Source organism: Ahaetulla prasina, chromosome 1 (assembly GCF_028640845.1).
Source record: "Ahaetulla prasina isolate Xishuangbanna chromosome 1, ASM2864084v1, whole genome shotgun sequence".
NCBI classification, from domain to species: domain Eukaryota; kingdom Metazoa; phylum Chordata; class Lepidosauria; order Squamata; family Colubridae; genus Ahaetulla; species Ahaetulla prasina.
The window spans coordinates 283,289,094-283,308,094 of record NC_080539.1 but is presented as its reverse complement, the minus strand read 5'-3'; the positions used below and the strand labels follow the sequence as shown (position 1 = coordinate 283,308,094).

The 19,001-nt window shown below is 37.5% G+C and overlaps 1 protein-coding gene across 2 annotated transcripts in view; it reads left to right on the top strand.

Annotated features, from left to right (window-relative positions):
* The window catches only part of NAV2 (neuron navigator 2), a 321,401-nt gene that overhangs the window by 128,586 nt on the left and 173,814 nt on the right, over positions 1 to 19,001 (top strand). The window contains exons 6-7 of one of the 2 annotated variants that reach the window (XM_058161296.1): positions 2,185 to 2,253; positions 6,047 to 6,204. In XM_058161296.1, coding sequence (XP_058017279.1) covers positions 2,185 to 2,253; positions 6,047 to 6,204 — 227 coding nt within the window. The remainder of the gene's footprint in view (positions 1 to 2,184; positions 2,254 to 6,046; positions 6,205 to 19,001) is intronic. The other variant, XM_058161305.1, reaches the window with a different exon arrangement.

Genomic DNA, 19,001 nt, shown 5'->3' with positions numbered 1-19,001 from the left:
CAGACCTTCCATTGCTAAATGATGCAGTTGTAAAGCAGAATGTCACATGGCTGTGTTGCTTAGCAACAGCAGTTCTAGTTACTATTATTAAGTGAGGACCGTGCGGATTCTTAAGCAAACTTCACGTGACTGTAATGTCCAACTTCCTGCCGGCTTCCCCTATGGGAAGCTGGCAGGAAATCTGATCTTGATATGCTGTGATGGTTGAAAAACAAAGCCAGTTCTGAAGGGCCTGGATTGCTATCATGTGACTGTGAAGATGCTGCAGTGGTCAGAACTTCAAGGCCCAGATATACTGTAATATTCAAACTTCTGGCACTTGTTCAGCATTGTCACAAGTTTGAATATTACCCAAACAAGTGGTTGTTGAATGAGGATCACCTATAATTGCTAATATGTCATTCCAGGCTGATAAGAAATCTTAAAAGGGTGATAAAAAATCTCAGCATGAGATTGCACAAGTATTCTTTCTTATTATATGAGATTTATGAAGTGTCACTCAAAGTTCCATGACTTAGGGTGATCTTGTAAGTCTTCAGCCATTGTTACCATTTTCACTTTGTTCTTTTAACTTTTTTTAAAGCTGTGGAATATTCTGTTTTAAAAATGATAATCTAATTCTGTGTATTTCAAGCACTCTGAAGGAGCATTCTGTGCCATTGTGCTCATGGACACTGTAAATAATACCTAGGTGTCTGATCCTGCAGTCAGTTTGAAAACCAGATCAATTTTGTAAGGTGTCAGAGCAAAAGAATATATACTAGATCATGTTGTTCAGCTTTTCAGCAATTGAGCAGGGATGGTGAGAACTGCGTTTCAGGCCTGGGGGATGTTGGCACTCTGAACAGCTGATCATGCAATTATCATTTTGCAACTAGACTCCATTTGTGCAGTCTTGGCAATTGGATTGTAGGGGAAGGACCTGTATGCACAAAAGCCACATAGGCTTGGGATTCCAGTCATGGGACTAGGTGCAGAAATTGCTTTCCAGAAATATGTATTCCTTAATTGGGCTGGAATGAGTTTATGCAAAGTCCAATATAGTGGTGGCTACTGACAAAAGAATTCCTTATTTAATTCTTTACACAACTGTGTATGCTTTATTCTACTGTCATTACAGTCAGGTAATTGGATCTTCCAGTGCCTGGAGATGATTGGATTTCCCAATGTTGTGTTTCATACTTTAAAGCAGTTGCCAGGATAGAAGGAAGAATGCTAGCCTCATGCTGATTCCTCATTGAAAGCCCTTCCCCTATAAACAACTATTAGTTTTTCCAGAGACAAAGAAATATACAACATGGGGATACCCGTTTAACTGCAAAACAGTGGTGACTCTTAAAAGAACAGGATCCCAATGCTTTTGTACTTCTAATAAATTGGCTGGGGCCAGTCTTTTTAAATGTACCTCCCTCTGAAACATTCAAAGTATCTTTTCATATAAGAAAAAAGCTTACTTGTCTACAAGAAATATAGTTAGCATTATTTTCAGCATAGCATAGAACAATACCTAACTTTGTCAATAGCAAAATGAACCGGAAGAGAGAGGGAAGGAGGAAGGGAGGGAGGGAAGGGGAGAGGGAGAGAGGGAGAGAGAGAGAGAGAAAGAAAGGGGGCGGGAGAGAGAGAGAGAGAGAGAAAGAGAGAATATGAATATGAGGATCACACACATTTAATTTTACCATTGCTTTTTTTACTTTTTACATGATGAGGTTTCCCTCAATTCCTTTTTATGAAGCTTTCTTTGGCAGGCACCCTCATGTGGTGAAATTTAGTATTTATTATAATAATTAAAAAAATAATTCTCTGATCAGCCCCAAAATGTACTCAATTATATATATTATATGGGGCCTGCCTCATCATATCATCTTGTTGGGGTTTTACCATTTATTTTTACAATGTAAATTCACTTGTGACATTTTGCAAAATAATAATAATAATAATATTTGATTTTGATATAAATGTGCAGGCTCCAACTCTACTATCATTGCTTTGGTACATAGAAGTTTTTTTTTTAAGTAAGTATCATGTCTAGACATTTGACTGGGGTGAGCAACATTATTTTCTCCTTTGAAAACATCTGGATAAATTATTTTCCATATCTTTTAGCTCAGAGGGTTTCTATATTAATATTTCTTCTTTACTCACTTGCATCTTCCAATTTTTTTCCCCTTTCTTGTTGTACAGTGCATCACCCAGGGACTCATCTCAAAGCAAAATCATCCGATTCACTCTCGGTCAGAAAAAGAATTCTAGGTTAGAGTTTCTTCCTCTAATGTAAAGCATGGATAACCCCATTTGCAACAATTCCAGTCTGCATGTTTCAGACCTCACCAATGCTTACCTGTTGATTTTAAACCAAATATTATGAATAATCTGAGAGAACTCCTTTTTATTAGCTGACTGATTAGTGTCCTACTACTATAGTCATTTACTATTTCCTTTAAGTCAGGGGTCTCCAACCTTGGCAACTTTAAGACTTGTGGACTTCAACTCCCAGAATTCCTCAGCCAGCTTGGCTGAGGAATTCTGGGAGTTGAAGTCCATAAATTTTAAAGTTGCCAAGGTTGGAGACACCTGCTCTAAGTAAAGGCATTCTAGTAGCCATTTGATTTCTGTCGATCTTTATATCAGAATATACGTTATAATAATAAATGTAATATACCCAGATTTATTACTACTGTAGCTTGAAGATGGGTAGATCTCACTGAGTAGCGCTAAGATGTGAGATAAAACTATGCAGAGAATCATAGGGTTGAGAGAGATCTCGGAGGATTTCTAGTACATAATATTAATGCAGCAGTCTATGTCAAATCTAAATCAGATTTTTTTCCAGCTTATTAAAATGCAATAGGGCACATTATTAGCGCCAGTCCCAGCATAACATGCTTGCTTGGGATCTTCTTGGATGTGGGCACCTGAACTGCCAAGGCACAATGCTTGCTGCCATGCTCTCAGGTCCAGGGGATCCCAAACACATAGATGTTTTTATGTACGCCCAGCTCCTCCACACAGCTGGATGTTTGCATTTCAGTGGCTTTCACAACAGCACAAATATATGGGGGCAAATATATGGGGGCAATATATGGGGGCAATGTGGAATACTGTGCTCTAACCATTGCAATGGTTAGAGCACAGTATTGCAGGTTCTGCTCACTGCCAGGAGTTCGATCGTGACCTGCTCAAGGTTGACTCAGCCTTCCATCCTTCCAAGGTTGGTAAAATGAGAACCCAGATTGTCGGGGGAAATACACTGACTCTGTAAACTGCGCTGTAAAGCACTATGGGGTGGTATATAAGTCTAAGTGCTATTGCTATCTATGCCTAAAGGGTCTTAAATGACAAAATAAATGCTGTCAATTTTCCAAGGTTGAAAAAGAAAGAACATTATTAATCACATCCTTTCCCCTGTTTTAACTTTCTTTCTAATTACTCTTTATTGCTGATGCATTTGAAGTCCTAATAGTTTCCTCAGCACTAACAAATAGCAGTGAGGATATCTCCTATGTCAAGTGATAGAACACAGTGGCATACATGCCATCTTTTTTCTGGATGTTTTATAATAGCAGACTTCTAATCTGCCTGGGAATGAGTAATAAGGTTTTCAGTCCATTCCTTTTTCTCTGATCTTTAGAAATGCCTATCACAGTTTAAAGTTCTTGTGACAAACTTTAATAGAAATGCCCCATAAATCTGTATTTTGGAATACACCATTATGCTATGCCTTTTTGTCCACAAACTGCAAGATATTACTTCTGTTCTGTAATTTATCTGCCTCCTTCTCAGCTACCCAATTCACTCTTTGGTGCAGAAAATTGCTAGAGTTTTACAATAAAATATCCATTCCATCACTCTTGCTTCACCACCATTACATTTGTCTAGTCTGTAAATTCAATTACAGTCAATTTGGACAATTAGATACATTATAGATAGATAGATAGATAGATAGATAGATAGATAGATAGATAGATAGATAGATAGATAGATAGATAGATAGATAGATAGATAGATAGATAAGAAACTGAAATGGAGCCACAGCAAGAAGAAAATGTTAGGAGATATTTTGAATCCAACTGGACAATGCTTCTACCCGTACATAGTAAATCTGTCTTTTGAAATTGTCCTTGTTTGGGTTCTTGAGAAGAATGTCTTTATGTAGTTTTATTCCATTTCATATGATTTATGTAGTTTTATTCCATTTCATATGATTAGAAGCAGATATGGGAGGAGTGTTCTCAGATACCAAACATAATGGGCAGATATGGATTGATATAAGTTCTGTATTAAATCTGTTCTCTCCAATGTTAGCTCTGCATGAATGCCCTTGCTCTAGTCAATGCCAGCCCCACAAAAGCATGCAAAGTGAAAAAAAAATCTTCTTTTTTGTTGCTTTCCTCCTAAGTCTGTTCTGACTCCATCCTTACAGTTTTTATTTGGATCTCCTCCTTTATCTAAAGCTGTTTATGTGTGCATTTGTGATGACTGCCACGTACACCTCTCTAATGATTGTCTTAATTGCGTACCTTGGCTGCTGCTTCTTCAGAAGCATCTGAAAACAGAAGAACTCATCTTTAGAAAAAGCAAGCCTCGTACTCTCTTTCAGTATCCAAAGAAGTATAGAGCTAAAGATGTTGATTTGTGTTTGAACATGTTATTAATAAGCTTTGAAAGCATGTGCATGCATCTTCTAAGGCTGACCTGTCTTCTTGGCTTCCTTTTCTCTCCTTTCCACTTCCTGGTCACTGTCTAGAAACTGTTGGGAAGGAAATCTTGTCAACATTTCTTTTTTAGAGTCATAAAATGCTACTGGAGTAACAAAAGGTTTGTAATGTGTTAATCAGAGGGGATTATGGTATATCTCAAGAGCATTGCATTCTGTACTCAATAAGAAAAATGAAACTAGCTATTATGCAAACTGAAAACACTGACACATCAAAGTGCTTTCTGGTTAAAAAGGTATTAACTGCTGAAAACTTCTGTACTGCACACACATTGTTGCCAAATGAAGATGAGGTTCCGTGTAACTTGATTAAAAATATGAACATTAAGCATGCAAACATTAAAGCATCAACCACAAATACACATATTTGGAAATCAATTCCACGGAAATGAGTGGGGCTTGTACCAAAGCAAAACTAAGGATTATGTTGCATATTTTCAGTCAAGAGCACTGAATATCAACTCTAAAAGCTGGTTTTAGAGGCAATCAGTCTGTTTGGTTGTCTGTCTGTCTGTCTGTCTGTCTATCTATCTATCTATCTATCTATCTATCTATCTATCTATCTATCTATCTATCTATCTATCTATCTATCTACCATCTATCTAATTCTCTAGCTATCTGTCTGTATATCATCTATGTCCCTCCCTCCCCACTCCATCTCTCTCTCCCCACTCCCCATAATCATGTCTTAGTTAATGTTCATATAGGTATGAACTTACATAAGGATTCTTTCAATTAAAGCCTTCATTTGTAATCTAGCATATACTTTGGTTGAGAAGAAATCAGGTCACTAATGACTGAGTGGCACGTTGCAGCCTACATATCTAGATGCAGAAATGTGAACACTCTGGGTTTCAGTGCAGAAGAAGTTTTCTATCTAGTGCAGGAGATAAGATTTATAGCTTTTCACAAAGACTACCGGAACTCTTTAAAGCAGAATGTTTTGCTCACAGCAGAATCAAACATTCAGATTTAAATGTTTTGATGCCAAGATATTCAATAATATGTCAAACTCCAGTATCCAATTTGGAAGGGATGTGAAATCTCCCACACAAAAACACTAAATCAGTTTCCTACAGTTGGAAAAAGCAGATCCAGGTACATATATGCCTAGACATCTAGTTAGAGATGCTTTTGCACTGGAAACTGCATAGCCACACTAGAGTCTTCATGGAGCTCTTCCCTTGGTCAGTGGCCTTTGTAAAGGAGGTAAACCTTCCTCCATTTTGATATTGGATTAAACCAATATCAAACCAATTGAAGTAAACCAACTCCACCCACACTTGGAGAGCAAGCCTGTTTACTGATTTCTTTTTACCCTGAACACAGGCTTCCAGGTCCTACCACGAGGGTTTCAGCTGCAGGCAGCGAAATAAAAACCCGTGGCCCAGCAAGTGCCAACAATCGGCGCAGCCAGAGCTTTAACAACTATGACAAATCCAAGCCCACAAGTCCACCTTCCCTTCTAGCAACTAACAGTGAGAAAGGTAAGTGAACTGAATGTTTCGTTGCATGTGCTGTTCTCAAAAGCTGAATAAAAATCTGACCAGATTTTTTTTTTAAAAAAAATGTAAATAAATGACACAATTCAGCCAGAGTTAATCATTTGCAAGCATGTTTGAAGTACAACTTAAATTTGTCCAGGAGACCAGGGGTCTCCAACCTTGGTCCCTTTAAGACTTGTGGACTTCAACTCCCAGAGTTCCTCAGCCAGCTTTGCTCTGGGAGTTGAAGTCCACAAGTCTTAAAGTCGCCAAGGTTGGAGACCCCTGGTCTACTGGACAAATTTAAGTTGTACTTCAATGCTGGCTGAGGGACTCTGGGAGTTGAAGTCCACAAGTCTTAAAGGGACCAAGGTTGGAGACTCCTGCAGTAGACCCTTTTGATGTGGTGCTGTGGAATTTCTGGGAAGTTTACATGTTCTTCCGTTCTCATTTTCTTGTTCAGTAAGTCTGTCATAAGAAAAGATGGGACACATTTACCATATGTATGTATTGTTTAAGAACTGACTGATATATTTTTCACATAGGTTAGTCTGTATGTATCAGATATGCTGAAGATATTGGAACCGTACAAAAACTTGGGAGTTCAGAGAATCTTACCTTCTAATTTATATTAGAAGAAATTAGCTGGTTGGATTTGCTATATACAGGTAGTCCCCGATTTATGACCACAACGGAGCCCAACATTTCTGCTGCTAAGAAAAGACATTTGCTAACTGAGTTTTGCCCCATGTTACGATGTTTCTTGTCACATTTATTAAGTGAATCACTGAAGTTGTTAACTTAGTAACACAGTTGTGAAGTGAATCTGGCTTCCTTCTTAACTTTCCTTGTCAGAAACTCACAAAAGATGATTACATGACCCCAGGACACTGTAACTGTAAAAGTTGATTGGCAGGTGGATTGGCCTCCCGGAATACCCCAATCAGCTGTTCCCAGAGGTGAATTTTAGCAACAGGTTCCTTGGTTGTGAGCCCTGTGCCTTGCCTTTTTTTTTTTTTCTGCCTCTGAAACTCTGTTTCAGAAAAATCTTTTTTCTGCCTCTGCTCTGTTTGGGAGCTTCTTTTCTGAAGCTTCGTTTCTGATGTTTTTTTCAGTCTCTGAAACCTCCGTTTGAGAAGCTGGGCGGGGTTACATTCGGAGTATAAGACGCATCCAGATTTTCACCCTCTTTTTTGGGGGGGAAAAGGTGCATCTTATTCTTCGAAAAATATGGTAATTCTTCATGCTTTTAGCTAGAACGTTTTCCAATCCAATCTGAACATTCCAAAACATGCATCTATGGTCTGCAGAGAAAAACATGCAGTTTCATTCACTTATTTCAGAAGTGTTTTGTCAACAAAAAAGGGTGCCTACTGAGAATAATTACTTGCATCTAAAATTAATGCCTGCTTGCTACAATCAGATGAACAGAAAAGCCAACCTTCCTTACTTTAGAGTTCTTAAGCGATCCATAAAAAGGATTAAAAAGAAATCATTCACATTAGTCCTGCTAATTCTAGATTTAGCTTTACACGTGGGCTCTATTTGGTTACTAGAAAATAAAGTAAAACTGAAGATTGAAATGGTATCAGTGGTGGGTTTCTACCGGTTTGCCCTGGTTTGGGTGAACCGGTAGTGGCGGCAGTGGGAGGCTCCACCCATCCTCCCAGATGTCATCACAGACGCTCTGCGCATGCACAGAAGGTTCTGCACATGCACAGAAGCGCTGTGCACAAGTGAAGCGAGCTGGCGCATGTGCACACTCCCAATTCCGAACCAATAGCAAAGATAAGTGGAACGCACTACTGAATGGTATACATTGCATATAAAGTTTTCTATTTGAAACCAATTGGCTGCAGTTCAACATAACTGAAGCAGATTCCTTGTTAATCTATAACTTTTCTCACTACCATCCTTGTAATTTTGTTTTGTTGTTTGGAAAACGCTATCAGTCCAGGGAAGTAGGAGCAGAAAATCGGTCCCTTTGAAGTAGCACATGCTTAATTAAGAGCAGCAGCAAAAGTAAACATCTCAAGTGCATCTCCGGTGTTTTTGTATAATAAATTAGCCTGTTGACTTCTACTCCCTATTTTCCACAGAGAGGATAAAGGGATTTTGAATGCACATGATTTAAATTTAATTTCAAGGACTATTGAGTACAGGGTTGATAGCTGTAAATGTGCTGTTGTACTCTATTGTTACATAAAAATGAAGAACTCATTATGAATGCAGATTATATATATATATATATATTCATTCATCATTCATATTCATTCTTAAAGGGTGCTCTGTTGAATTAAGCTTATTGAAAATGTCATTTTATTTGAATTAAAAGGCTGTAAAGTACGATTTTGGTGTTTTATGCATTTTGATATAATGCTAGTTTCAAAGGGTATAAAGTATATATTTATTTAATGCATTTATTACACAAACAATATTGTGATTTACACAATAAAGCAAATTAAAATACAAAATTAAAATTCATTAAAAATGCAATGTGATAACATGATTTTCAAAAATATCCTAATTATGATCCAATATCAAGCATAAAAATGAACATATCCTTTTTTTTATTATTATTTAAGAAAATTTATATGGCTGCCCAGCTCACTCTTAATGACTTCAGGCAACTTACAAAGATAAAAATCCAATATAAAAAAAATATAAAGCAATAACCTCCCAAACTCCTGTTCACAAAAATCAGTCAATCAAATAAGTCACTTGAGGGGCTCTATCCCATTCTGGGTATCCAGGCCCTTTGGCAAAACCAAGTTTTCAGGGCCTTGAGAAAGACTGTCCAAATGGGAGCTAATCTTACCACTACAGGGCAGTGGTGAAATCCAAATTTTTTTACTACTGGTTCTGTGGGCGTGGCTTTGTGGGTGTGGTGTGGCTTTGTGGGGATGGTAGGGAAAGGATACTACAAAATCCCCATTCTCTCCCCACTCCTGGGGCCAGCAAGAGGTGGTATTTGCCGATTCTCCGAACTACTCAAAATTTCTGCTACTGGTTCTCCAGAACCTGTCAGAAACTGCTGGATTTCACTCCTGCTCCAGGGATAATGTTCAATAGGGAGGGAGCCACCATGAAGAAGGCTGTTCTTCTTGGTCTTGCTAGATGTACCTCCTTAGGGGAAGGGCCTTGTAGCATTCCCTGCCTCCCTGCTCTGATGAGTAAATGTGACTGGGAAAAGATGGTCCTTCAAATATTGCGGTCCCAAGCCATGTAGGGCTTTAAAGGTGACACTCAGCATCTTGAATTGGACCCAGAAGCAAATTGGCAGCCAATGGAGCTCCTGCAGGAGAGATGGCACATGTGACATCTAGGCCGGTACAAAACCATACAGGCTGCTGCATTTTGAACCAATTGAAGCTTCTGGATACATTTCAAGTGCAGCCCCGTGTAGAGCTGTAATCAAGACAGAAGGTGATCTGGATGAGCAGGGATTGATATAATAAGCATAATCAGAATAGAGCTGGAAGGGATCTTGGAGGTCTTCTAATAGAACCCGTTGCTCAAGCAGGAGTCCCTATACCATTTTAGACAAGTGGCTGCCCAGTCTCTTTTTAAAAACCTCCAGTGATGTAGCACCCACAACTACTGAAATCAAGCTGTTCCACTGGTTAATTGTTCTCACTGTTAGGAAGTTTCTCCTTAAGATCAGGGTGGAATTGAAAATGGATGTGTTTCTTACAAATCTATATTCCTATATTCCTAACTTCTCAGCTTCTCACATAATCTAACAAAAGGTTATGTACCTGGATCAGGACCTCTGTGGATTGTATGGGAATCTATAGAGGACCCATAACTTGTCTACTGCCTTAAAGAAGAAAAAAAGGGCTGAACTCTTAATTTATGAAGTATTTAAGCATTAAAACAACCTATCAAAAAATGGCCCATTGGCAGCTGAACAACTTGAAATCTCTAGTACTTGAAATCTTGCTAGAAATAAAATGTTGCTAATACTCAGTGTGATCTATACATTCATCCCTAGTTCTCAATGTGGACTATACATTTATCCCTTATATGAACATCACTGCTCACTGTTCAAGTGAGTACTGTAAAAATCAAAAACACTGATTTACTTAACTTACCAATATCATATTGTGTAGCCTTCCTTGATGATTTTGTAATAATAGTGGACAGTCTAAATATTGTGCTTTTGATGTGAACTATTGAACATTTTTGACCTGTTAAGGAGGGTTTCTTGTTTGTTTGCCTTTAATTGAACATAGCTTTAATGTCATCTTGGGTGCTTGGGTTTATAAAGAAAATGATGAGGCATTCAAGCTTACAATGTGAACGGCTGCCTGTCAGCTTTGGTGTAATTAAACAGTGTGCTTCACTTCTAAATTGTCACTTCCACTTAGGCATCCTTATCCGTTGTCTTTTTTCTGTTTCCTCTGAATAAACTGTGCCATCAGAAACTTCTGCCCTCAGATAAGGCCATGCTGGAATCTTCTTAATTACTTGAAGCATTTCTGCATAGTCTAAATAAATGTATATTATCAGTACAGAAGCCTTACATTCATCATTCTGTACTATATCTCTTATATTTATCTTTAAAACTCTTTGCATTTTCTATCCCATTGCATGTTTCTCATTGGCTGTATATAACCATTTAAATAATCATAGAAGTGCAGTTGAAATATGTTCCGATGAAACTCTGTTCCTTTCGTAATTTGTCAATTTTGTGATAAACCATCCAGAGTCACTTAGGTAAGATGGACAGTGTAGAAATTTAATAAATAAAAATGAATAAATAAAGTGCCTCTTTAAGCACAGTATCAAAATTAAACCTTAATATAGCACGTTAATTCAATAGTAGATCCAAACATATCATTGAACTGAACTCACAAATAGCATTTTTGAAATCAAATATTAAGTTTGTTCTATCCAAAGTGGTTTACTTGTTTAATTGCAATGGTTGGTTAGGTTATGTGCCAATCCTTCGTTTCATTTAACCGTAGAATCATGTTGTTTCTTTGATGTTACAAGTCCTTGTAATGTCTTTAACAGAGAAATATTATTTTGTCTAAAATGTTTATCTTTGTAATCTGGACCTGAAAATAAGCCTGCAGGTGGCAGTATACACCTGGAGAAATAGTTCCATTCTTTATCAGTGTGTAATGCAAATTTTCTAATCTGATATTCTCCAATGTATTGGACAATTGTTTAGGAATTCCCAGTTATGAACAAAGACCTTTTCATCTGTAATTGTTTATCAAAGTAATTTCTAAAGAACACCAAGTTATCAAATCATAGTGTATTTAATTGTTTTCAAACATTCTGTTGCATAGTAACTTTCAATTTTATAGTTTTTTTTAATTTAGTTGGGAAAAGTCTGAATTTTACTTGAGCGTACATACAAGAGTCCTTAATTGTTTTTGATGAAAATAAAATTTTTATTCCCAATTTCCTTCCTTTACTACTACAAGGAAGAACTAATTTATACCCATGTACAGTTTTGAAGGCCAGAATATATTCATGCATATTCTGAAAACCAGAACTTGGAATATAAAAATATGTGCAAAGAATTTTCTCACAGTTTCATAACAATACAACCCTAAATCAGAGGTGGGTTTCAGCAGGTTCTGACCAGTTCTGGAGAACCGGTAGTGGAAATTTTGAGTAGTTCAGAGAACCAGTAGTAAAAATTCTGACTGGCCCCGCCCCCATCTATTCTCTGCCCCCCCCAAGTCCCAGCTGATCGGGAGGAAATAGGGATTTTACCGTATCCTTCCCCTGGATTGGGGAGGGAATGGAGATTTTACAGTATCCTTTCTCTGCTGCGCCCATCAAGCCACGCCCACCAAGCCATGCCATGCCCACCAAGCCACACCCACAGAACCGGTAGTAAAAAAATTTGAAACCCACCACTGCCCTAAATGTAAGTTTGACTCATGTCAATCATTAAGATTTATTTCCAAATAAGTATGAAATTTAAGTCATTTTAAAAATAGTTTTAGTACTGACTGCATCTATTCTTTCTCTCCTATGACCCCTATTTGTAGTTGCCAGAACACTATACAAAGGGACTTTTTTATGCTTTAGATATAAAAATAGCCCACTATATAAAAGTATACAAAAGGATATATCCCATTCTATTGAATTCGGAGTGTTTTCCTTTAAGAAATGATACCTTTACTCAATACTTTATTTCATCCAACTCCATCTGTATTGGTATTGTAATATATACATTATCTGTAAAATACATGTTTTGACACTATTTTTTAACATTTTAACATTTTTTCCTAACATTTTCCCAGAAAAGCTCTTTGGCTTAATTACATAATAAATAAATGTGTTCTTCCTAAAACAAATGCTAGAAATGGGAATTGGGTAATTGTAAAGATAGATAGCTTTACTTAGATCTCTTGTGTGCTCTATCCATTAATGTGACTTGCCAGCAAAAACTCTGATATGCTTTAATTTATCCTTTAATTTATCTGTCCCTTTTTGGATAAACTGCCAGATCATCAGTAAATTTGATATTTGAATGTGCCAAATTCAGTAGCACTGAAGCCAAGTGTGTTAGTTGAATGAGGCAGGAAGGGAGAGGAGTGGTAAATTTCCAGTAACTGAAAGGGATTAGCTACAGTTTGCCCAACTGTCAAAATTCAATAAAGTCATGAAATAAAGCTCAGATTTATGATCAGTGGCTACTTTGAAGGCAAAGAGAGCAAAGCTAGCAATAGTTGAAGAGCAAAACTTTTTTCCTCAGGTGTTGCAACGCTGCCAAAGGGGAGAGGGAAAAACACTTTGTAACAAAAATGCAAAGTAATTCACACTAAAAAACTTTTAAGTATTAATTTGGTATTTCTGAATTTAATATATCTGTGCTTATTATATTATGCCGTTTTGGAGTAAGCAACATTATACAGAATACAGAAAAACAGTAGTCAAAGAAACTATAAAGGCATGAAATAAGAAAAGGGAGTGCAAGCACAAACCTGGTTTACAACATCATTTATGAATTATAATTAATATAATATAGAATCTACTTTATTAAATTTATACACCACCCAACTCCCAATGACAGTTTACAATTGTTAAAAATTTTAAAAATCAAGGAACAATACAGAAAACATAAAAACAGTCCAAAACAAAGGTCCAATCATGGCAGAAGGGAAAAGAAAGAAAGAAAGAAAGAAAGAAAGAAAGAAAGAAAGAAAGGAAGGAAGGAAGGAAGGAAGGAAGGGGCACCAGTTGTCTGTCCTTTTCTATACTTACACACCATTCTTGCTTCTAGGTCCATCCATACATTGCTTTACACACTGCAGTGTGTTCTTTAAACTTGTCATCTCTCTCTTGAGTAAAAACTCTATCCACCTATAGCAGTGATGGCGAACTTTTTCAGCACCAAGTGCCGAAAAGGTCGCGCGGAAATGTCATGTGCGCACGCACACTCTCCTCAGGGCTACACTCTGGAAAAGCCAAATTTCTGGGTTCTACCGTGCATGCACACCTAGTGATCAGCTGGCTGGCATGCATGTGGTTTTTGGCATTGCCGTGTGCGCCAGAACCTGGAAGTTTGGCTTTTCAAGAGCATGAAGAGATCATGCTCTAGAAAAGCCAAATTTCCAGGTTCTGGCGCACATACACATAAGACAATCAGCTGGCCAGCACGCATGCACACACCGTTTTTGGCACAGCCGCGCAAAGGACAGCTGATCGCCATGTGCGCATGCACGCCAGAAACCCAGAAGACAAACAGGCAAGGCCACGCGTGCCGGGTGACATGGCTTCGCGTGCCACTTTGGGCATGCGTGCCATAGATTTGACATCATGGACCTATAGCTTCTTAATTGCAGCTTACAGTAATGAAGAAGTAAATCAGCTATACAATGTTGTGCAGCTAAAAACCAGAATTTAAACTACACCTTGGAATAAATTAAAAATTAAGAGCTTGGCAGAAGATACGTTTTTATTCTCTTCCTAAATAATGAGAGAGAGAGAGAGAGGGAGGGAGGGAGAGAGCGCCAAAAGACTCTCCTTAATAGGAAAAGGTTTCCCTACATACTAAATATTTGAGCAACTGTCTTTAAAAGAGCTTCTCTGTGTGATTTAAGTAGCCCTTCGCTCTGCTGTGAGTTGCAATATACCTGATTTTAAAACATTTCATAAAAATATTTATTATACAAAACTGTGTGTGCTCATTCATGTGTATATGAATAAGTGTGGTTATGAAATTTCATTGGACACCATCACACACACACACATAAAACCCCAGCCTTCCCCAGTTTATATCATTTAGCTGTGTTGAGACTTCAGCTTTGGAATCTTCCAGCCAACAAACCCCAATAGTTTTAAAGCCTCCAATGTAAATGCAATGGTTTTGTTGCACAAAGATCCAAATGCCGCAATTGTTACCAAGCCAGCATTATATTTGGATGAAACCTGGCACATTCAATGGAAAAAAAAATGAATGGGAAACATTAGAGTTGGTGGAGCTTACACACAGTACTTGTGTCTAAACATTATTCCTTTGAAACCAGTCTTGGAGAGAACTGTGGTGAAGACAAATGCCAGATCTATTAATTTATCAACATACAAGTTAATATTGTTTAAAGAATATACTTTATGTACCTTTTCTCTTGTATATGTTTTCTGAAACACTAAACATAAAATCCATATAAGAGAAAACAAACCCACCTTTTCTGTATAACTTCAAGTCCTGTTGTCTATATTTAGCTCATTTCTCCAGTATATTTGAGAAGGGTGCCTACAGATTTTGATTGGAGTGGTTTATACCTTTTGTTAAATATTTAAAATCTATTTAGATCATGAACAATTTATATTTAAATGTCTTTCTAGCAGCAATCTTGGGTGTTAAAAATTGGAAAGTAGAATGTAAATATTGTTTCAAATACAGAAATAATGCAAGCTTTTTTTTTCTTTTTAATACCCTGTTTCCCTGAAAATAAGACATCCCCTGATAATAAGCCCAATCGGGCTTTTGAGCTCATATGCTAAAATAAGCTTCCCCCCAAAAATAAGCCCTCCCTGAAAATATTTAAACGATTTCCAGAGCTGGAAATCAGATAAGATGGCAAGAGGAGCTTGCTCCACACTCCCCAAAATAATAAGATCTCCCTGAAAATAAGGTCAAGCGCTTATTTCAGGGTTCAAAAAATATAAGGCAGGGTCTTATTTTCAGGGAAACACGGTATCACTTGTATGAGCAAAACAAGTAGCCTGGAATGTTTTCAGAACACCATTTTTGCTTCTGAAGATAGCAATCTGATAAGTGGTAGGACTAGATTGTTCTGATATAATATTCCAATCAAGATTCCTACTTGAAAAATATTTTCTCTGATAATTTTGATTACTTTCATTCACCTCTTTTTGAATGATCAGAACTGAGTTTAAACAGATGCCACAGAACAATTCAGGGACTTCAATTTTGCTTGAGAAGGCAACATGGATCTATATTAAAGAGAAGACATGTTGAATGTATGGTTCTGCAGATGCTACTGAAGTACAAATGAATCCAAGCCAATGATAGCAAGCAATAGCAATAGCACTTAGACTTATATACTGCTTATATAGTGCTTTACAGTACTCTCTAAGTGGTTTACAAAGTCAGCATATTGCACAAAGCAAAGCGAATATATATATCCCAGGATAATGCTGCAGGATCCAGTTTAGATCATCAAAAACAGAGGTTTTGTCTTCCGAGCGTTTGTATTCGAGCCCATTTTCAGGGAACTTCCCCCTAGCAGAGTGTATGCTTTGGACTGTTCTGTGTATGGTATTTATATAGTACTTATTGTATTGACTTTTTAGATGTCGATTGGGGTGTTGATGGCTGGCTCTGAAGTCATTGGCTGTTGCTTGCTTCTGCTGTCAAATCCTCGCCTCCTAAGTCCTTGATCAGTTGGTGGTAAATCAGCACTCCTGTTGACTGACAAGCGTCCTGTTTCCCAGGCTTCAATCACTTCCCTGGCTGTTTTTGCCCCTAGAAATCTGGGTTCTCATTTTACTTACCTTGGAAGGATGAAAGGCTGAGTCAACCTTGAGCCAGCATTGAACTTCTGGCAGTTGGCAGACTTAGCTGGCAATTCTGCATTCTAACCACTGAGCCACTATGGCTCTTGATGTTTTGATGATACTTAATAGTGAACGATGAAAATAGTTAGGCCATCGGGTTCCTCATCCTTACATGAAGGATAGTTTGAGACTACTGTCATTCAATAATGAGCTGAAAAGTACCTGAAAGAAAAATTGATCAGCAGCTGAAAAATGCAATTATCTGTTCTATTTATCAGGGTGTTTTTTAATGAAACTTGCTGTGTCTTAAGAGCAGGGTTTGCTTGTCTGAGTCAGGCTTAAGTTTATTTCTTTTGGAAATGTGCCACAGGGCACAGTAAATCCAGAGGCCCAATGGTGTTAGCGGACAGGATTCAACAGCAAGCAGTACATCTGCTGTTTAATCTTATGTTGCTTTTAATAGGCTAGACTTGGCATTTGAATCAAGCCTCAGCCTCTTATTTAAACACAGAAAGGCTGTTTCACTAGCAACTGAAATATTGGAAGACTACCATACTAGGTATGAACTTTTAAGAATATTCGTGCAAAACAAAATGATATTTGAATATAATTATTCAACAGACCGACACTTGCCAAGGAACAGAAATTTTCTCAACTGTCATCTCTTAACTAAGAGGCCACAAAGGAGACTGAAAAACTAAATCTTTAGAATATGAGGATCATACACATTGAATTTTACCATTACTTTCTTTACTTTTACATGATGAGATTTTCCTCAATTCCTTTTCATGAAGCTTTCTGTAGTAGGCAAAGCTACTCAAAAGCAACTCAGAAACTGAAAAGTAGGCTAGTGATGTGCACACACACACACACAAAGGGAGGGAGGGACGAGGGAGGGAGAGAGAGAGAGAGAGAGCAGTTTAGATTCTCTCCTTCTCTTCCAAATCTGTCCCTTTGATAATAAATGAACAAATTTTAAAACTAAAGAAGTAAGTTCATCAATATATCAGGTACCAAGCAAAGCTAGCTGTGAACAATTTCACTGTTATTTTATGTGCCTTTAAGATGAGGAAAAAATGGAGGGCAGAATTATGCAAGCTACGTCCTGTGGATCCAGCAACTATACTGAGTGATTTTTTGATTAAATGTATGAGTGGGAAAAGACTGTACAATTTAAGATCAACCCTTTTATGGCCTATAGTTTATACTTGTTCCTTCTGTTATGTTGAGCGGCTGCAAAGAGCATAGTTGGGGGTGTTACATCACGACTGGATTTTCCTGTGATTTGATTTTTGGTATCCAGGGTGAATTTTAAAGAACAGGATTGAAGAAAAATATTTAAGGACATTTGCATTTCCAAGGAGGCAATGTGCATGAAATTAAACTAGGAACTAGAACTGGGGTTTCCTAAACTCCAAGAACTTTTATGTCAATATAAATTAGGAATCTTCTAAAGCCATCAAGACAATGGCCAAGTATCCATTGATTTATAGAGTATAAATCATAGAGCACAGTAGTCCTTGAATTACAACCATTCGTTTTAGTGGCTATTCAAAGTTACAACAGTACTGAAAAAAAAATATTTGTGCCAGTTTTCATAATTAGGACCATTGCAGCATCCCTGTGGTCATATGATCAAAATTCAGATGCATGGCATACTGGCATGTGTATATTATAAAGTCTATACAGGTAGTCCTTGACTTAATTACCACAATCGAGCCCAAAATTTCCACTGTTAAGTAAGACAGTTATTAAGTGAATTATTAAGTGAGTTTTGCACAATTATTTGATCTTTGTTACCCCAGTTATTAAGTGAATCACTGCAGTTGTTAAGTTAGTAACGTGGTTGTTAAGAGAATCTTGCTTCCCTATTGACTTTGCTTGTCAGAAGGTCATGTATATGATAGTTGCAGTGTATATGAGATGGTTGCAGTGAACCAGGATTATGTGATTGTATGTATGTATGTATGTATTTATGTATGTATGTATGTATGTAGTATACGATGGTTGCAGTGTACTGGGATCATATGTATATGTGTGTTTGTTTGTGTATGTAAATATGTATGTACGTACATACCTATACATACATACGTATATATCCAAGTAAATATCATGATCACTTTTTGTGACCTTCTGACCTGCAAAGTCAATGAGGAAGCCAGATCCACTTAACAACCATGTTACTAACTTAACAACTGCAGTGATTCACTTAACAACTGTGGCAACAAAGGTCATAAAATGCGCCAAAACTCAATAACTTAATAATTGTCTTGCTTAGTAGTGGAAATTTTGGGCTCAATTGTGGTCATAAGGCAAGAACTATCTGTTCAGACTTTGTAAGGGCTTTGGTTCGGTATATGACTGATAGGTGGGTCATCTATGTACATGTAGCCTCATTTTTTTCTACTATAAAGACACTCTTTTAAACAAGACACATCTGCCAAGTAGGCTGATCTCTGAATTAAGAGTCTGGAGATTTATATCCAAGCCTTGTGTGAGGCCTGGCAGCTAGATTTAGCTATTCCTACTCACATCAGTATAAGAGGAAAGCTTTTGCTTAGAGATCAAGACTTTAACTATGACAATAGACTGTCTTGTGACCAGAGAACTGTTGATTCATCTTCCGTACCCTGTTCCAGTATTGAAATCAAGTGGCAACTCAGATGAACCAATTATTATCCCACACCACAACCTGCAAGTGAAACAGAATAGACTACAACTGTTGGTCTCCATATCCAGTCCAGTCCAAGGAACAAAGTAGCAGCCATGGTCCTTTCATGCTAAGTACCTGCCTCTTTAGCTGACAA